Source organism: Platichthys flesus, chromosome 3 (assembly GCF_949316205.1).
Source record: "Platichthys flesus chromosome 3, fPlaFle2.1, whole genome shotgun sequence".
NCBI lineage: Eukaryota > Metazoa > Chordata > Actinopteri > Pleuronectiformes > Pleuronectidae > Platichthys > Platichthys flesus.
The window spans coordinates 5,988,591-6,008,538 of record NC_084947.1 but is presented as its reverse complement, the minus strand read 5'-3'; the positions used below and the strand labels follow the sequence as shown (position 1 = coordinate 6,008,538).

The 19,948-nt window shown below is 44.5% G+C and overlaps 1 protein-coding gene across 2 annotated transcripts; it reads left to right on the top strand.

The window, feature by feature from the left end:
• Positions 1 to 1,513: 1,513 nt before the first annotated feature.
• scarb2a (scavenger receptor class B, member 2a) lies at positions 1,514 to 16,983 on the top strand. Of its 2 annotated transcripts, XM_062381541.1 has the most exons (13): positions 1,514 to 2,014; positions 6,250 to 6,407; positions 6,577 to 6,724; positions 6,953 to 7,144; positions 7,825 to 7,916; positions 8,811 to 8,930; positions 9,393 to 9,571; positions 10,141 to 10,259; positions 10,691 to 10,764; positions 10,908 to 10,959; positions 11,061 to 11,213; positions 12,274 to 12,321; positions 12,625 to 16,983. In XM_062381541.1, exons 1-13 carry the CDS (start codon positions 1,892 to 1,894, stop codon positions 12,754 to 12,756), a joined length of 1,590 nt encoding a protein of 529 aa, XP_062237525.1. In that variant the 5' UTR covers positions 1,514 to 1,891; the 3' UTR covers positions 12,757 to 16,983. The 2 variants fall into 2 exon arrangements, with proteins under 2 accessions (XP_062237525.1, XP_062237527.1); XM_062381543.1 differs by lacking the exon at positions 12,274 to 12,321.
• Positions 16,984 to 19,948: the final 2,965 nt, after the last annotated feature.

The following is a 19,948-nucleotide window of genomic DNA, read 5'->3' as shown; positions in this document are numbered from 1 at the left end:
CCCCTGACGAAGTCTGACTTTTAAGCCTGGTCACATTCCGACCAATTTGGGGCAACACACCTGTGAGCTGTGAGGTATTTACAGGTGTGAAACCATTACACACATGCACTCAGGTTCAACACCTCTCTTACCCTGCACCAACAGGGTAAGAGAGTTAACATTTGAATATAAGTAATTCTATGTCTGCAGGGGTGGTAGCCTGTGTGTCTTTGGATGTCAAAGAGGGACATTTGAAAATTGCCTGGAGGTCGTCAAACATTTGCAAACGGCTGTTCATGTAAATCCGCTGAGGTGCTCTTCATGTCTGTGTAACTTCCGCTCTACTCATATAAATGTCTGTGTACAAGTATGTTAGGTCCAACACTGTTTATCACATCACTTCCATCAACAATAACGCTGTCAGCTGTAGCAGGGACTTGTTCTCCTCACGGGAAGCACCTAAGATGCTCTCCGGCTCTCATCATTCATGCACTGTCGATATTTAGTGGTGGTTTGAGTCACCGTGGCCATAATGCACACTGTAAATCATGCACAGCCATTCTCCCCTTCCACTACACAGGCATGTGCGGTCGCAGTGGGCTCCAGCAGCGGTGGCTCCACATCGTCCTGCAGAACATCACGCCGCCTGGTTCCCCCTTTATAGGAGCCCCGCCCCGAAATCAGTCGATCACGTTCAGCATGGCACTCGCGCGCGTCACACCAATCAGAGCCAGAGGGACCGGTGGTCCGGGAGGGCGGCGGCCAATCAGAGCAGCCCCTGGTAGCACAAAGAGCCCACGTCATCGATGGACGGTGGTTTGAATGGCTCATTATTCATGTCTAGCTGGGCTTATTTAAGGAGCCGCGATGAGGCGAGATAGCGGAGGCTTTATAAGAGGTGGAGTTTTCAGCGGCCGTCTGCACATTTGAAGACGATAACACTGGTTTCACACCAGTGTAAAACAGTTAAAAACACCCTCCCAGTCAGTCTGTGGCACAGATATACGCAAGATAAGCTCATAAACCCTTTGATTCTGCACAACAAAGGTAAAAAATGAACGGTATTCATTGCCTGTGTTCTTGCATGCATACATTCCTTAATATCTTATATTCTTTCTTCATATCGGAGGGGGGGGGGGGGGAGTTAATGAAATAAGAAATAAAGTATTTACTGTTGGATGCAACCATCTTCTGCATTTGGATGAAACACGCTGCTGCTAACTCCTAAAACCTGCTGGATTACAAACTTGTTTAAAACTAAAAAATATCAGCTATCGTAGAACAAAATATAAAATAAAAATAAACGACTTCAAAACTGGTTGTGTGCGTAAAAGCGCGCACGCACTAAAAGGCACGATTAAGAAAGATAATAGTTTTTATTATATGAGTGTTTGGTTGGAGGTGATGACTTCACTCGTGTAAGGAAAACACCAAAACTGCCTCTCTCTCTTTTTTTTTTTTTTTTTTCTAGTTACTCCCACCCACCGCCCAGGCATCCGCTCATTAAAGCGTAGAGGAAGGGGAGGGGGGAGGAGGACATCGCTTCTTCTTCGTGTACGACCCGACGTGCAGAGAGCCGCTGTTTCATTCCGCCGCCGGTGCGAGCAGCCCAGCATCTCCTCCTGTCTCCTCCGCCGCGTAGAATCTCTGGCCATTTTAATTTTTTTTTTTAAACAGACGTCAAACAAGCGGTCCTTTTCTCTCCGGCATCCGGGAGAGATAAGTTCGTAAATCCCCCCCCCCAGCTGCGGCTCAGGAAATCGACGGCTCACGCTCGCACGCGCCTCGCCTTTTCGCCTCTTCGCCTTTTCGCTTATTCGAGCTCATCTCTTCCCACGGGTGCGGGAAGTTCACGTCGACTTTCGTGAAGTTTTTTCTCTCGAGAGACAAGCCCCACCACCCGGCCGGCACCATGACACGGAGATCCTGTGCCATCTACATCACCGGCATCGTGTGCGCTCACCTCCTGATCGTGGGGATCGCCCTGGTCGTGGCTCAAGTCTTCCAGACGATGATCGCCAGCCGGTTAAAAAAGGTGAGTGGTACCCGTTTGGAGAGATGATGGTAGCCGTGGAAGCGTTTCGGGTTTGGTTCCCCCGTTTCACGCCTCTTGCCCCCCCCCCCCCATCTGTCACACTTGAGGGGATTTAAACGTGAAGCCGTCTCCTCTGCAGTGGCCGCTCGTACTGCATTCAGCATCAGGGTCACACCACCCTCCACTTCATTGACACATCTTTGTGTGTTTTTATTTTTATATTTACATCACTGGTGGTTTGTGTTGTGCTGCATTGTGCACTTCCAGCCTCCCGGGATGGAGCCGAAGACCCCCCCCCCCCTCCTCCCTCCTAATGGATCCGCATGATCCGAGGTTGAGCAGTGTGTAAGTCCCCAGTCTGTATAGTTGTGCAGCTTCGGTGGTGTTCGTGCTTACAGCTTGCACAGAGACTGGTGATTAAACAGCATGTGCATTATTTTTTTCTTTAACGTGTGGCAAATGCGTAATATGCAGAAAAGACCGTAACCCCATAGAATCTTGTATTTCCTTTGAGTTGATGTGACAGGCGTCAATCAGCTTCGTTCGTTCTATGGATGTGGAGAACCGGGTTACCTCCTCCTGCCGGCCGAGACCTGTGCGCATGACCCCGGTGACACATTTCAGCAGATTGCGGGCTCGGTGCACACACACTGTTGTGAGTAGCGGTGCCCGTAGTAGTAGTTGATAGCTCAGCCGGCAAGGACACGCTAGGTTGGGGGGGAGGGAGGTGTGTGGGATGGATGGGGGGAAGGGAGCTATAGCGCGACTGGAACTGGCGAATCGGTGGCGTCCCTGACTTCCAGTGGTAGTTGTGCACCGTGTGTCAGACGCCCACCTTTCTGTAAACCTCGAACATGAACTGACTAGACCAAACATAAAAATGCGTTAATGTGATTGGTGCATCCTCTTTCTGTCATGGGAGGTTTTTAGAGGTATTTTAAATTGTTATATAGCTGTGAATCAAACGCATACTTGAAATCTCCACAACATTCACTCTCTTTCCCCCACAGCTCCAGAGTCAGCTCAGCATGCATGGGGCGGCGATCATGTGACAGTTAGATTGATGTTATCATTGGCTTTTCGATCCCTTCAAATAATGGAAAAAAACAGCGTTTAAATTTGTGTAGAATTGCCCTCGTTAGTGTATGAAGTGAATTGTGTACATTTAAGTTATATTTATAGGAGTGCTGGGGGGGGGGGGATCTTGGCATCTGACACCCTATCCCACCCGGCTTTCCCACTGCTGCCGCCTGCCCTTAAAATACCCAGCATTCCTCTCAGTGGTGGATGCTCTGTGAAACTCATGATCTGTACTTAGAAATCACCCCCCCCCAAACACACAAAGTCGCCCTCTCCATCCCAACCACCTTAAGACGTAGATGAATAAAATACTGAAGGGGCTCAGCAGAAAAAGCTGGTTGGGACTATTAGTCCAGGTTGGAGACGGACAAACAGCTGCTTCCCCCTCCTGGAGTTAAATTTGTCCGGCATGCCAGCAGACCCAAATTAACAGAGTCAGTCAAAGTTCACCTGCGGGGGGGACCTGGTTCTGATGTGGCCGGTGATTTATCCCAAAATGACAGCGTGGCTAATCCTGTTTCGCCGCAGTCTGTCCATTGAATCCGACAGGAGCCGGCCTGCTGAGCGGACTTCAGAAGAATCCGTGGACTGAGGCGCTCTTTAATAATAATGATGCAGCTGAGTCGTTCCACAGCTCCAGGACGCAGACTCTGTATTTCTTGCTGAGCGAGGTGTGGAGGAGCGAGACAATGCACAAGTCATGTGAGGAATTCGACGGACTCCTTGGCCTCAGGCGCCTGATTTTTTTTTTTGCCTGGAAGCAAACTCCATGCGGCCTTGTTGTTGTTCAGCATCGGCCTGTTCCGAGCTGTTCAGGGCAAATTGAAAAGGGAAAAAAAAAAAAAAAACACCCCCGTCATGCCACTCCTCTCCGTCCTGTTCTGGAGAGGAGACTTTTCAAGGTATTAGGCCTGTTTGGGCTGAAAAGCTTCAAGAACAAGGTCATGTTTTAGCTCGAAATGTGACGTCCGTGCTCGGGCTTAAACACAAAATCTGCAATACAGGAGCCGGAGTAGAGGATGGATTTTCTTTTGCTTTTAATTAAGTTTCTCCATGGCAGCTTAAAACAGGATCTTCTCACACCACACCCAAGCTGTGCCTTAAGCTGTTTGGTTAAACCATGTGTCATATCACCGTCATTGTTTGGTTTATCTCGGCCTTCCCACCGACGAATGGGTAACGCAGCGTTTTGATCTCACGGACAAACCTCTCTGCTTTGTCCCTCACTTGTGTTTTTTTTATTCCCCGGGCAATAGATCAAGGTTTCTGTTCAGGGAGGTAAATGTTTCTCGTTTAACTTTGAAGGCCTTTTTGAAAGACCTTTTACTCAAGGTTGGAAAACAGTGATCCACGCAGGCGGCACTCACACAACATTTGCCTTTAAGTTGCTGCAGGGGAAAGGCCAGATGAGTAACGCCCGTTTTTTTTATTTTTATAGAAATTACAGTATTGACCTTTTTGTTTTGAAAAGTGGCGAAATGATTCAATTCTTTTAGTTTAGCGTGACGTTTTCTACAAGTTCTGTCCCGCACCGACCGGATAGCACACGCTGCTTCTTCTTCAGCTCACAATAGGGAAGCAGAATCCTCGAGGCTCAGGAGCTTCTCACAAATCTTTAATTCTTCCAGGTTCTGCTTGTTCTTCTTTTCGATTTTTGTCTTCTGCCATTCTGAAAACCTTTTTCCTGGAAGCAGTTAGTCAGCCGCAGCATCAAAATCCTTAAACTGATTGTTTAGGGATTTAATGTGGCTGATTGTTTGCAGGGTTAAATCTGAAATTGGGCAATGCAACTGAAAGTCATACTTGATTTTTAGAAAAATGATACAGCTCACATTACAGGCTTATATAAATGGTGCTGAACTCCATAATAAACCCCTTTTTTACATTTATATTAATTTTGTTAAATAGCCTATTGTACATCCCCATGAACTGAAGATCTTTTAGGTTTTGTCTTATAAATATTGAGCAGATTAATAGGTTATTAAGTTAGGTGACAGCACTAACCATTTAAATGAGTTTTGTGATATGTCCTAGGGGTAAATGGTGGAATTCATAACCACATATCCAAATCAACTTAATGACTTTGTTTCTCCTCAGTTGAACCTTCTTTTTCCAAATGTGATATCAAAGTTGATATTTTGTCTCGCCCCCTCTTGACAATTTACAAAACCCCACGTTCGATGGGGGGGGGGGGTGATGGAACAAAACCTGGCAAACAATTGTATAGAGCAAAACATGTTTAAATGTCGGAAGTTGCAACATAAACAGGAAGTGCAAGCCCCGTCTCAAGCTATATTTTCTCAAAGCCTCGAGTGCCCGACCGGGTGCAGAAGACAAAGTATGGCCCCTCTTGAGTGTGCCGTGTTGTGTTCAGGGGACAGGTGGTTTTTGAGAAACTCGCCCATTAGAAAGGCACGAGAGGAAGCGGGTCATTTCTCCTTCCAAAAGTTTAAAAATACCCCCGAAGAATGGAAAAGGGTTCGCTCCCTTGTCCTCCGGTCAACAAACCTCTTCAGATTCGGCTTCCTAACACAGTGGGATGGGGTAGTTTTTAAAGGTTACTGATTACTCATGTTCATACATGTGGCAGCCAGGCTTATGTCACACACACACACACACACACACACACGTTTACGAGCAAGCTCAGCTTCCAGGCTCGTTCCTCTTCACGCTATCCCAGCGAAATCATGTCTGAAACCACCTCGTCTTTGTAGTGGTTGCATTGACTTGTACAAGCTGAACGTAAAACCCCAACCGACTGTTTTGCACGTAGTTTTTTACGGCTAATGACTGCGGAGAAAAGCTAATTGCCACGCTGACAATTGCAACACGTCTGCTGGGTTTCGTGTGGGCTGACTGTGTGCAGATAGATTCCTGCCTTGGCATGCCGAGGTCAGTGAATAGGGTTGTTTTTGTTGTTGCCAACACTTTGTGCCCGTCCTGGCAGTTTTTCAGCTGTGAAGGACGTTTCCTCTGCCTCCCTCAGGTGTCAAGGTTTGGCCTGGTATCAACTCCTCCCAGTAAAGTGCTGGGTGCCAGAGTGTCAAATTTGAGAAACCACATGTTTTTTTTTTTTTTAATAAGCTCAGCATGTTGAGCTTTTTCTTCTTTTTGCAGTCTTTCAATTTGTGTTTTTTTGTTTCTTCTGCTGACAGGAAATCACTTTGACGGAGAAGAGCCACTTTTTTGAGTCATGGAAGAATCCACCACCGCCTGTTTACATGGAGTACTACTTCTTCAATGTGACCAATCCGGAGGTGTTCTTGAAAGGAGGGAAGGCAGTGCTCAAACAGATCGGACCATATACCTACAGGTTGGTTTTGTTGTGAACACCTAAACTCAAAGATTGAATAGGAAATAGGGGGCGGGGTGGGGGGGGGGGTGCTGTATTACTGTATAGTGATGGAAAAAGGGAACTGGTTGTAAAATCTCCCCAAAAAAAGATATCTGGACTAACCCGCTGATAACTCTTTCAACCCCAGGGAATACAGGCCGAGGGAAAACGTAACCTTCCTGGAGAACGGCACCAAGATCTTCGCCCTGAACCCCAAATCCTTTGTGTTTGTGCCCGAGAAGTCCGCCGGCGATCCCACGAAGGACATCCTCACGACTGTCAACATTCCTCTTGTGGTAAGACGTGGTGTCTGTACAGAGTCATGTGTGTTGTTCTGATGTGAAGCAGCTGCTCCGACACGTCCTTTAAGTTATTTAAGTGGCATGTGTGTTATTTTTCACACACTGGTATCATTTATTGGGACATTCTGATGTTGTGACCACACAAACCACTTGGTCACGAGCTTTCCCCCAAAAGCGCCTCACCTTTGCCTCCGATGTGTCCCTTCTCCTTTTCTCCTCCAGGCGGTGATGAACGAGCTGAAACTAAAGTACAACTTCTACACGCGTTCCTTCCTCTCCCTGTTCATGCTCAGCATTGAGGTGTTCATGAAACGCAGTGTCCACGAGGTCCTGTGGGGATTCAAAGACCCTCTGCTCTCCAAGATCCACTCCCTGCAGAAGGACGTGGACGAGAACTTTGGCCTGATGTACAAGGTGAGCGGCGGGGGGGGGGGGGGGACCTTTAGAAACCTCCTGGGCGCTGGGTGTTCAGGGTTACTACACAACAGACAAGAGGAAGCTTGTGGCGGCGTCGTGTAAGAAGTGAGATTCCCCACATGCTGATGGAAGACGATTGCACTTCCTTATTTAATCTGCATCACCGGCCTTGTGACGCTGAGGGATGCATTATGACTTAAGATAAACAAAACTAAAAGGATGAATCAACATGTTTTTTTTTAAAATGATGATTCATTTTGATTCGTCAGTAAACAAAATCCACGCTCAGCCTCTGATGGGACAACTTGATGCTCGTCTGTCATATGTGATGCTTAACTGATTATCTTTGGGATTCTTAATGAAAACGAGCAACTTGGAGACAACTTAAACATACGTCTCACACTCAAGTTGTTAGTTGTGGGCACCAAACACAAAGACTGCTGTTAAAATGCCAAGGAAAGTTTTTCTGAGGTCAAACCAGTTAATATGAAAACAGGTTTTATGTTCTTGAACAAATTACTAAGTCGGTCATTGTGTGAGCGATACTCGTCATGGGCAGATCACTGACATACAAAGCAGCGTTTCTCTCCCATGGTCCTTTGTCAGTGGACGTGAACACTGCCTCTCTGCTCTCGGTCACCGCAGCCTTGACTGAACCCTGTGTTTGTTTTCCACAGAAAAATGGCACCCATGAAGGAGAGTTTGTCTTCCACACCGGCGAGCAGAACTACATGGATTTCGGCAAGATCGACACCTGGAACGGCATGAGGTGAAGACTCATCTCAGCCAGTGTAGAAGCTCTCTTAAAGATTTCATCATCTCTCTTATTCTAAATGATAGAAAACACCCTCTTGTCAGCAGACACCATTTCCTCCCAGTCACGATATATTCACTTTTACAACCTGCATCTGAAAGTCCAGCGGAGGATTGCAGCACGATTGCAAAATTTGTTGTTTGTACACCGCAAGTGACTTTGTACCTTGAATGTGATGAAACCCGTAAAATTACTGCTGTGGCTGGATGGTACTAAGGTGATAGTACCAATAGCATGGTGTTTAAAATCAGACTACAATCGTCAGAAATCAAACTGCCAAACATTTTCTGCCTTCAGCTTCTAAAAGTCAATTTGAAATGTTTCTTTGACATACATGATTATGAACTGATTAAGTTGTTCAGTATGGACGGTGTGAAATGATCAAAATGTCCGTGTTTCACTCCAGCACTCTGTAGACAAACTTATTACATTTACTCAGAAGCTTTTATGAAGATTGACTTGCAAGTGAGAGACAACACTCCAGCTTCAGTGCAGAAGGAAACCGCTGAGTCAGCACTACACACTGAATCTGTTCAGGAAGACAAAGTGCAAGGAGATCAATTCAAAAGTGCACAGTGTGAGATAGGTTTCTTATTTTTTTATTTAAAGCTCACAACCCAATGAAGACCGAAACTATTTGATCCTCATTGTATTTAAAATCTGGAATTTTTTTTAGTTTCTCTTAAAATCTTAATCTCAAAAGGAACTAGTGACTAAATCTGCTGCATAACTTCAGTTAAAACAAAGTTAGAAGTTACGTGTATATCGAGTACGACAAATGAAAACACCAGGAAATTTCCCTGTTCTTGAACGTAGCACTGATGTAGCTTGTTTTCTGCAAATCCACAGAAAGATGTCGTGGTGGTCGTCCGATCAGAGCAACATGATCAACGGTACCGATGGTGCCGTCTTCCACCCTCTGATCAACAGGAGCGAGCTGCTCTACATCTTCGCCGCTGATCTCTGCAGGTGTGTGTTTGTGCGTGTGCGCTGGTGTGTGTGTGAGTGTGCTGGTGTGAATATGAATTTGTTGACAGTCAAAGCATCGAGGCGGCGCAAGTAATAGAGCTTCCTGTCAGGTTCAAGGAGCTGAGTCACACGCTGAGTCATCATCTGATAAAGGATTTGTGGTTGTTATAACTTCAGATAAGGAAAATGGTAAATTCAAAACGTAAGCGTATGTAAAACAGGAATTTGACCTGAACGCACCTGGAAAGCTAATTGTACAGGAAGTGGATGGCGGCTATCTATTTACAGCCCTAAGTGCTCAGGTTACATTAGAAGTTTAAGAGGATGACAGTAGTATTTCAACATTTCCTTCCTGTTGGTGGTTTGTCGAGGTCTTTATTTAGATTTCTGAAAAGTCTGTCGGACTAGATCTCGAGTTATGATTCCCAGAAGTAGACGCTGACACTGCTTCCCTGTCCACAGATCCATTCATCTGGCCTACGTGAAAGACGTGGAGGTGAAAGGCATCCAGGCGTTCCGCTTTGCCCCCCCCAATGATGTCCTCATGAGCCCCACGGACAACCCCAGCAACGAGGGCTTCTGCGTGCCAGCCGGAGACTGTCTCGGCACCGGGGTGTTAAAAGTCAGCGTTTGTCGAGAAGGTAAGAAACCCCCCCCCCCCTCCCTCCACTGCCATCGCGCCTGACCCAGTTACCCTCCACCCACTTCCCTCGCATGACCCCAAACCAGTCCCATGACACATTCCCCCCTCCGTCTCTCTACACCCCGCCTTTTAATGGTTGTTGGGTCAGCTGCCCCTGCCCTGGTGCCTCGGTGTTTGAGCATACCAGATTTCACTCAACCCAGGGTTCAATGATTAACTGCAAGCAGTGACTGTTGAAGCATTTTATGGTGGCCATTGAGTGTGATTGCTCGGATAAGATAATCTCCTCTACGATTTTCCCAGGAGGGAGTTGTAGTATCATTAGGAGATATGTAACTGTAACACCTACTGTTTGTATAGTTTACGTAGGTATTTAAAAAAAATCTGTATCATAGTTTTACCGAACATTGATCAGTCTAAAGGTCACGACAGGTATTAACAGCACAGGGGCAGGTTTACTCCCTGTTGTAATTCTGCACAGTACCAGTTGCTGATATTCCTCTTCCCAGCCCTTCCTCAATCTCCACACTCAAATAAAGACTGAGTCATGTGTTTGTTTCCCTCCAGGCGCTCCCATCGTGGTGTCTTTCCCACACTTCTATCAAGCCGACCCCAAGTACATCAACGCCGTCGAGGGGCTCAGCCCCAACAAGGAGGAGCACGAGACGTACCTCGACCTGCAGCCGGTACGACTCCGATGAGAACAGATCAGAGGCCGAGTGCTCTATGACGATCTTATCTAAATGAGAAGAGTTCCTCTGATTGTTAAGCTCCCTGTGTTTTTGATTGCATTGAGGGTTCCCTTGTGGGGGGGTTGTGTTTGGTTCTGATTAGTCCTTTGGGATTTGGGAAATAAATATCTACATGATAGGCAAGAAAAATAAGAATGTGAAGGCATTGAATTGATTAGTTACTGTCACTTCCTAGGATAATTTATTATAAACTTATTTATTGAAATTCCAAACAGGCAGCAGGAAAACAGTGATCTGTTGAACTTCAAATCCATATTTTAATAGATTTTTAAGGATAATAATTAATAAGTTAAAAGATATGGTAATATTCACTGAAACGTCTCTCCTCCGTCCTCTAATGAAGTCTTTGTCTCTCCTTTCTTCAGACCACAGGAGTTCCCATTCGTGCCTGCAAGCGAGCCCAGCTCAACATCATCCTGAAAAGAGTCGAAGGGTTCCCGTAAGTCCAACTTTGCTGAACCCTGACCCACTTCCCCGTTACCACACTCTGTCCCCATTTCATTTCGACCTCATGTTGAGCCAGATGTTCTGTCTGACCTCCCCGCCTCTCTCTGTGTCTCTCTCTCTCTCTCTGCCCCGCAGCAAAACCAGGTACATCAACGAGACCATTTTCCCCATCATGTTCGTCAATGAGGTGAGGACCCCCCCCCCCCACCCTTTAGCACCAACTGATACACAGCTGTTCTGATGAGTGAAAATCCTTAATCACCACTGGCCCCTCTCTCGAATCCATAGACGGCGACGATCGACGATGACTCGGCGTCCCAGATGAGGACGATGCTCCTGATCGTGACTCTGGTTTCAAACTTCCCTTTGCTCATCGTGGGCCTGGGCGTCATCCTGCTGATGGTGCTCGTAGTCCTGCTCTGCCGAAACCGCCAGAAGAAGGTAAGAGCCACCGCTGGTTTCTGTGGCATTAATAATCCTGGAGTGTCATTAATCCCCCACAGTTTCCCACTGACATGAGCTTTACAGCGTTAATGGGACCTAGAGGAAAGCCGGCAGTGTAGTGATATGTCACAGTAAATCCAAGTTTTTTCTTTTTTTTCTTTTTTAAGTGTTGACTTGGTTTTTGCATGATGAACAATTTTCATGCACTTACCTCCCCCACCCCGGGGCTTACACGCATGTTAACTAACACACTCCATGATTCCTGCACAGCAGAGCTTGCATGAGCAGTTTCTACAATTCCGGATCAAATGTCGTTTTTGTTATTTACATATAGTTTTTTCTCGCTGAATATTTCCTGACAGTCGATGCATCTTTGGATGATTTGACAGATCGGTGTATTCAGACAGAAGGAATCTAAGCTCCCTAGTTGTTTGTTGAAGCTGTGACCTGTCGTAGCACTGCAGAGAACCAAAGGGCTTTGAACTGGAATAGTCCCGAGAATGAGGAACCGCACATGTTCACCTCTTATCTCCGCTAGAGCAGGATCGATGACATGAACTCTGGCCCTTCTGCCTTCTGTATTGTTGTAGTTCAGGTTATTCATTTTCCAGAGAGTGGCGCGTTACATGCATGTAAATGGTGTCGGTTTATATTATGGGAAATATTTGCTTTTTTTAGATGAGAATATTCATGTCTGTTTTAAATGTGTGTGAATATGAATAATGCCAGGAGGCAGCTAGCTTAGCATAGCTTAGCATAAAGACTGAAAGAGGGTAAACTGGCTCGCCTGACTCTGTCCAAAGCGAACAACCAACTCCAGACTTTTTACTTTTTATTTTTAAATGCATTGAAAAAACAAGATTCTACCATGTTTAGTAATGAGCAGCAGATTTGCTGGAGTTTACAATTTGCCTGGATCTCGTTTCCTTTGGACAGACTTCAGCCTCATACTTGCATTGACTTGTTTTTTGCCTAATTGCAATGTGACAAAGTGTTGTATTAACATGTTCTAATTTTAATTTTCTGTAACCCCCCCTTTTTTCTGTTTCTGTTTTAGAATGAAGTAAAACGTATTGTTTTTACTGAAGCTTTTCATTCTTTTGCTGTAAGTCTTCTTTTTTGCCTTGTTTGCTGTTCTCATTTTTCAATTTGTTATCCATCATCTGTGAATATTATCATTTGTAATTGTCTGTACGGGACTTGATATTCCCTTTTTGAGTTCTCGCCTCACAGTGTAATTGGTCATTGTTTAATTACGTTCATAATTTCTTCGGTGTTTTACTGTGAACATCAGTCAAAACATTAATTCCCATTCCAGTGTCTGTGTTAATTGTGTGACTACGTGGACGTCTTTCCAGTGCTTTGGTTTGTACTAACTCCTCCTGTCCTCCTGACTCTCCCCCTCCAGACGGCAAAGGACGACACGGCTTACACTCAGGTCAGCGACAAACCGGACGAGCCTTCGGAAACGCCCGCCAACCAGCCGATGAAGAACGGCTCCTACATTGCCATGTCTCCAGTGGAGCCCCAGAAGTGTTGATGGAGAACCGCCTGGCCCCGCGTGGAGCTCAGGAAGGGGGCTGAGGGAGCAGCACAGGGGTGATGCATTAACCAGGGGTGGGGTTTACACACAGTGAGCTCGTTTCACATATTTTGGGGTAGTGCGTGTGTGGGGAGGATATGGAAAGGGGCGGGGCAGAACCCCCAGTAGATGTTTAGTGAACAGAGACAATGCTCCTCTCGCTGAGCCCTCCTATGACTGTCTGTCCTCCTCTACTCTACCTGCTGAGCATGGCCCTCGCCGCCTGCCGTACTGCAACACAACGAACTCCCACACCTTTACTCCTCATTTCCGTCCTGGTCGGCCCAGAAACACGTCGGGAGGCTGGACGGGCTCGGCCAGGACAAGCCTTTTTTCCGTAACTCTTCTGAAGGACCACAGTAGCATAGGTGTCGCTGCTGCACAAGGACGCATGATCTTCTGCTGACTAAAAATGGCTGAAAGGGTGTTTCTTACTCCCCTAAACAGCAGAGGGTATCGTATTCTTGCTCTTTCCTCTCCATCTGTGTTGTGTGAGGAGAAAACTTCAAACACAAAAAAAAAACCCTGTAAACTTAGGACAAAGCTGTGAGCTCTTGGGCTCCGAGGATAACATGGTTTTGCTAACAAAACTGAACTTGGCATATCCTTTTTGTAAAAAAAACGGAAAAAAAAGTCGGTCTGAGCCAAACTATTTATAGCATTTTTGCCTTTTTTTCCTCCTAAGATGAATGGGTGCGTGCACACAAACACACACATCGCACTTCCAAGTATGTGTTGGTGAGAGTGTTGGTGCACCTTGACGAACACATCGACGTCCTGCTGTGATGGACGATGCTCAACTGGTTTTCTTGATGCAGGCGCGATGTCCCATGACACCTGATATACTCGTGATTTCAACCCCACTTCCTCCATTTTTTTTTTTTTTTTGTCAACCTCACTTTTTTCCCTTAAACACTAGTTACACAAATGAAACGCTCAGTTTCTTTTCAGAGTCCTAATCAGCTGAAGTAGCTAGATATGACATCACCAACAGTAGCTCGATAAAATCGAACCTCTAGGCTTCTTCACACATTCAGAACAAAAAGGGAGATCACAACAACCACAGATCTTACACGGGAGACTTGAACCTGCTTTCTGCCTTACAACGGTTCAGTGTGTTCGTTATGTTTCATAACTATATAAGCTGGAAATCTCTTTTCGCCATTGTACATATTTAAGGGGAGACGTTACAGAGATACCTCTGACCAAATCCAGCCAGCAGTCCTCCTCTAGGTGTGCAGGGAGACGCTGACTTTGCTCTGGTGTCGGCCGCTCCTGCACATCTACACTGTTACTTATTAGAGAAAGCACAATTTGGATTTGCTAAAAAAAAAACCAGGCCGGAACGCAAGGCCACCAGGGTTTTTTTGGGGGGGACCTATTATAATTCTGATATATTTACAGCGTGTTATGTCAAAGACACTGTCAAGTGCCGTGACTCTTCCCCGCTCGCCGCTGTGCAGTCGTACAGTTTGCCAAGGAACCTGTTGGCATTCAGGCAAACGCAGCACTTGAATCACTGTTTGTCTTACGGTTCCTGTCGTGGTGTCCAGTTCCTTCTGTCCGCCACACTCGTCTCGTCACACGTCAAAACTCGTCGGTGTTCGCCAGCGGGAAGTGAATTCGGGGCCGTGACTCTGTCAACGTGGAAAGTTCCCTGCACTTTGCCTGCATATTGTGCCCTGTGTGTTATTTTGTTTCTTTGTCCTCGTCATTTCGATGAAGGTGCTCCATGAGTTCAGTACATTTCCCTGTTTGTCCTGGCTAGTATTGGTTCTGTTGATGTTTTCCAGGACAGCAGACGTCCCTGCCTCTGTGTTAACTTGCTTCTCAGCACATAGAGTGTCTTCTTTTGATATACTTTTTGTATTTGTCATTGCTGCTAAAAAAAAAAAAAAATGCCATAACCTATGGACTTGTATTCAACCATAACTTGCTCGTATTCAGGTCGACTCACACAGGCTTTTATTTTTTATCCACGTCTTAAATCTTTAACGGTTTTTCTGTGTTGACTTGAGCCTTTCGACCCCCGAGCACAAGATACAAAGCCCTAAGCTTGCTGCCATTTATTGGACTTAGCAGTTATCACTAACCACATTTTTGTAAAGCTCTCACAGTTAACCAGTCATTCCTCTACTAGGGGACCATATCACATGTATCACTGGGGTTTATGAAGGGGTTAGTTAACTTAGACAGAAAGGACGAGCCCGCTTCAGCATCATCGGAGATTGGGGTCGGAAGTCGTTTAAAAACACTGTGGTGGAGAATCCTTTAAAGCAGAAGTTCAACACTGGGAAAGGCGCTTGTTCCGCTTCTTGTGGAGAGAAGGAAGAGGAGATCGAGTTCCTCTGCTCAACATGAAACTGGAGATGTTTCGCTTAGCCTAGCACAAAAACTAAACCGCATGGATCTGTCCGAAGGAAACAAAATCCAACACAAAGCAGTCGATGAACACAATATATTTTCAAGCTAAAAATTTGACTTTAGATTATCAAAGGTGAGACTGTGCTTCTTTCCTTGGTCTTGAACTATAGACAAATTTAATATTTTTTATACTACACTGTCAGTTGGATAAAACACAACTTTTGACGATGTCTCTTGAAGGACGTTGTCATTTTAACAGTTAAAAAAAAAAAGTGAAAATGACTTGGTCCCATAACTGAAAAGAGTTTTTAATGACTGGAGAAAAGCGAGAGTCGGACCAAATCTTAAGCTTAAAGAATCTTTGCTCGCTCCAGCTTCGTGTTTGATGCACAGATTGGTGAATCTCTCATCCGACTCTCCACCAGCTGACGAAGCAGCGTGTTTCCAGTGTGGTTGAACTCTTTCTTTAAAGTGAAATCGATTCACTAAAGGCCTTTTACATTTCACTTACATGAATGAACCTCCACCTTGTTCAAACTCATAGTTCATCGTTATTCACCTTTTTAAAATCTTCTTGAACCTGAAAGACCTTAATCCCAAAAGGCGCATGTCTGTGTGTGTTGCTTGTACAATGTCTGTTCAAGCACACACACACACACACCTGAGCCATCACCGCTCCACCCGTCTGACTTCGACTACATTGACCTTTGAGTCCAATCCTTCAAACCCATTGGCTCGTCCCTGCTTGACCAAAGATAACCCACATAGATCTGCCCCAGCGCGGTGTTGACTCTACTCTGCGATAACGGCTGTGCCACAAAACGACCGCCTACCTTTTTTTCTTCTTGTTTGAATTGTGCCACCACTTATGTGAAGTATTTACAACAGTGTTATGTGTGCGTGGAAGCATGAATGTGCCTTTTTTACATCAAGGCAAAAACCATATATAAATCCCAGTATGATGTATATTGCTTTTCACCACCCAGTGCAAAAGGAAATAACTAATCACTATCACAATGCTCTTTGTGAGCAGAGAGTCAATCTCAGTATAGAGCAATACAGAGCTGTGTAACATAAATTGTGGATGTTTTGTACGGGGCCACATATTATTTATGTACTTTCTTTCCTGAGATTTTTGATGGTTTAACTCGTGTATGAGTATTTTCCCTTTTCTTTAGTGTGATTGTAGTTGTTTTATTTTGTTACGTTCTGCTTGAGTTCCGAGCACATTTCATTTCATCATTTCAATTTTTTCACACTGAAAAAATAACAAAACAGTAAGTGTAAATGTTGGACCAGTCAGAGCCCTGTAAAAAAAAATTCTGAGTGTCCATGAATGGTTTCATTTGGGTGTTTGTGTTTTGAGTATGAGAACCAATGAGTTAACACTTGTATGTGGAGCCAAATGCACCATTTCTGTCAAACTGGGGTGATTTACTGGAAGGCTGATTATCTTGATGACTGAGTAAAGTAAAGCATTGATGCTGTGTAATCTGTCTAGATGAATGACGCCCACCTTCAGGGATGAGCACTAGTGCCATACCATCCTTTTCTTTCTTTCCTTTATTTGCTCCTCTGTGTAACAAACCCCCGTCTCGATGTTCTGAAGTCACTAACAGACATTTCCTCTTAAGATATACTAATTTTGTTTTGCTGCTGAAAATGACAATCCCCTTGTCATGTTGGGTGCAAAATGATTTCAAAGTAATATCCATTTTTAGTTTTGATAATTTACACTGCACAGATGTTTCTACAGTCCTTTTGTAAACATTTCTAGTGTATTTGCAAAAAATAAAAGTTGCACCGAAGTGCAAAAGTTCACATGGTCTCTTGCTTTCTTTTAACTATCTGTGGAGAAATACAAATCCTATTCAGGAGGTCAAACTGCTGAACCAGATGAGTATAAAGTTGAACCAGTTAATTTGTCACAATTATCTTTAAACTATATTTAGGGTTTTTAAACTACTGAATTTGGAAAAAGCATTTTGGGACCGTTATTATTGCAAACTGGGCATATTATCTAATTGTTTTTCAACCTTACGTTGAATCAAATGGTTGAGACACTAATTGGCAGAATAACTGATAATAAATTAATCATGTCACTTTAACTTGGATGCTCTGGATCTTTATGGATCTGCATCAAATTCCCTTTTTTCATCAAGATCCATGAATTATTTGTTCACTGGGAAATTGGGGAAAATGTCAAGAAACGTATAATAACTCAAGGACAGAGGTGAAAACATGAGCTCCTTGGCTGAAGGTAACAAACTAATGTCATCAAATCAGTCACTGGGGCCAATCGAACTTTTACTCTACTGACTTTTTGGCATAAAAACTGAATAAACTCTGAAGAAACCTCCGTTTAGTGCCACAGCGAGAGCCGTTGTCCAAAATAGCTGTGACTCTTTCTCCACCTCTGGCTGTTTCTCCCCTGAAGTGATATTTACCGCCGAACTGCAACAAGTTCAGGCAGGTTTTTTTCTGGGACTACAAGACGTTGACACTTTTCTGTGACAGATGAGTGGTTCAGTCCACGTGGTTGCATGCGTGTGTAATGGCTCTGTTCATTATACTAAGTGGTAGCCTCGGGGCAGCTACATCTCGCTGTCTTCTCATAGGTTTTGGGCCTTGTGACGATCACTTCAGGGCCTGCAGGCGTCAACACGTTTCCCAGTTTCTCCGTCAGTCAGACACATTCAGTTTCGACCTTCTGTTAAGTCGATGCTCCTGTTTGCTTGCACCGCAAGAACTAATCTGCAACAGCAAATAATATTTTGTGCAATAGGTAACTTTTAGCAGATGGCGTTTGGACACTGTTACTCTTCGGCTGATTGCATCACTCAGTCTCATGCGAGTGTTTCTTTAGTTCATTTCTGCATTAGTTTTGGGTTTTTGTTGTGAAGCTTTTGATCTGTTCTGATGCATCGGCAAAAATTCAGAAATATGAGGAAGGTGCCGGTAAAAAGTAACAAAACAAAACAACAAAAGTGATAACTAAAAACATTACTATGGAGTATTTGAATCCAATTAACGCATAATGACAAAGCACAATAATCTTCATTTCTGTAAAACTTTCTGTGCCAGACCAGACTTTTCCAGATCATGAGGTCTTCAACAGTTGTGTTTCCAAAATCCTTAAATATTTCATTCACAATGACAAAGCAAAAAAGCAGAAAGCAGCACATCCTCTCCTTTGAAAAGTTGAAACCACAAAATGTCAGACATTTTGTTTTTGTTAGCTCTGTTTTAATCATTAAAAAACATCATGAATGATGGACAATGAGGAACCATTTCTTAATGTCTTTATTCGAATACTCCAAAGGCCTTTTGACTGCACCTAGTTGCTGAGTTCATGAACGGCCTCTTCTACCTTTCAGTTTTTTCCCTTTGTCCTGATTGATATCCTTGAAAGAACCGTGTGTTCACTGACAGAGTGTAGGGCACAACAACCTGCAGAATGTGAAGCTTGTCTACAGTCATTGTGTGTGAAGAAAGACCTTTCTATATTGAAGGAATATTGACTTGGGTTTAAATTGTATTTCAAGTCCTGTGGAACACAATAGCAGCTCATGAACTCCTCGCAATAAACATCTATAAAACTATTCACGATATCTATAATTATGATGGTTGTATAATGTCTATTTTCCTTCATGCGAACACAGACTAATGCAGGTTCATGTCAGGTCCTTTGAGACGCTCCTGTTGACTGACTCCAATGTCTTCGTTAGGGCAGAGCTCCAGCAGCTTTACAACTGTAGGACCACCTGCAGACAGTGAACAATTGACGCCCCCTCCCCCGGCACACTGGAACAACTAGGCCTAACTGCCCCCGTCTTTTGTCCCACTTCTCACCACTCTGGGAGTTTTTGTGTTGAGTGTTTTGGTGGCTCTATGTGAGAAGCAGCAGGGCAGGAGGGCTGCCCTCTGTCCCTGGAGAAAATACCCTGATGTTTATCAGCCGACCAAGAACAAGAATAAAGAAGAGCTTACTTTTTCATTTACCTTCTCACAGATAGAAGAAAATGAGACCACAATGGTGTCTTTATAATGTGAAGCTGCAGCTAGAAGACATTTAGCTTAGCACAAATACTTGAATAGGTGGAAACAGCTAGCCTAGCTGTGTTAAACAAAACCTTAAAGTCCTAAGTAACCATATTGTGCAGAGTATGTTTCTATAGGAACTACGGATTGTTAGGCCTGGGGGGGAGGTATATGGGCTCTGAGGGTCACCGCATGTAGGACCGGTTTATAACATGCAGGTAAACATCAACAGAAAACCAGTTTTTTTGTGTTTTTGTGCCGGTTCACACCCTTTTTATAAACAGCATGTGGTTCTCACTCAGTTCGGAAAGTGCTAAATGCTAACGAAATGTACAAACGTTAGCTACATGATGTCAAAGAACGACTCGCTACGATGCAAATAGTAGAACCCACTAATAATTATTAACTCAATAAACGGACAGTCATGTCAATTTGACAACATAACTGTCTCTGCAAGTCAAGATCCCAGAGGAAACGTGGCCGATCCAAAATGTCCTCAAAGCCCAGGAGCTGCTTCTCTGCCAAAACCCCAGAGGGCAACGTGTCCATGAGAGTAAACTTTGTTTTGAGCAATATGCTTTTTAAACCCCTGTTTAAACAGCGGGCAACTCAGGGCACGTTTCCACCCACTTCAACGATTATCCTCTGAAAGCCAAACTACTGACTCAGCCACAGACACAGATAATGCTGCTAACACCCTGAGGTATTTCATTGTCCCATAGTTTGGGATGTCGTGCCTTCAGAA

What these genes read in the sequence shown, in the direction of transcription:
- scarb2a (XM_062381541.1), top strand. Translation starts at nt 1,892, where the DNA reads ATGACACGGAGATCCTGTGCCATCTACATCACCGGCATCGTGTGCGCT. An exon ending in TTCGCCGCTGATCTCTGCAG is followed by an intron (nt 8,931 to 9,392) that starts GTGTGTGTTTGT and finishes CCCTGTCCACAG; the next exon opens with ATCCATTCATCTGGCCTACG. An exon ending in AGTCAGCGTTTGTCGAGAAG is followed by an intron (nt 9,572 to 10,140) that starts GTAAGAAACCCC and finishes GTTTCCCTCCAG; the next exon opens with GCGCTCCCATCGTGGTGTCT.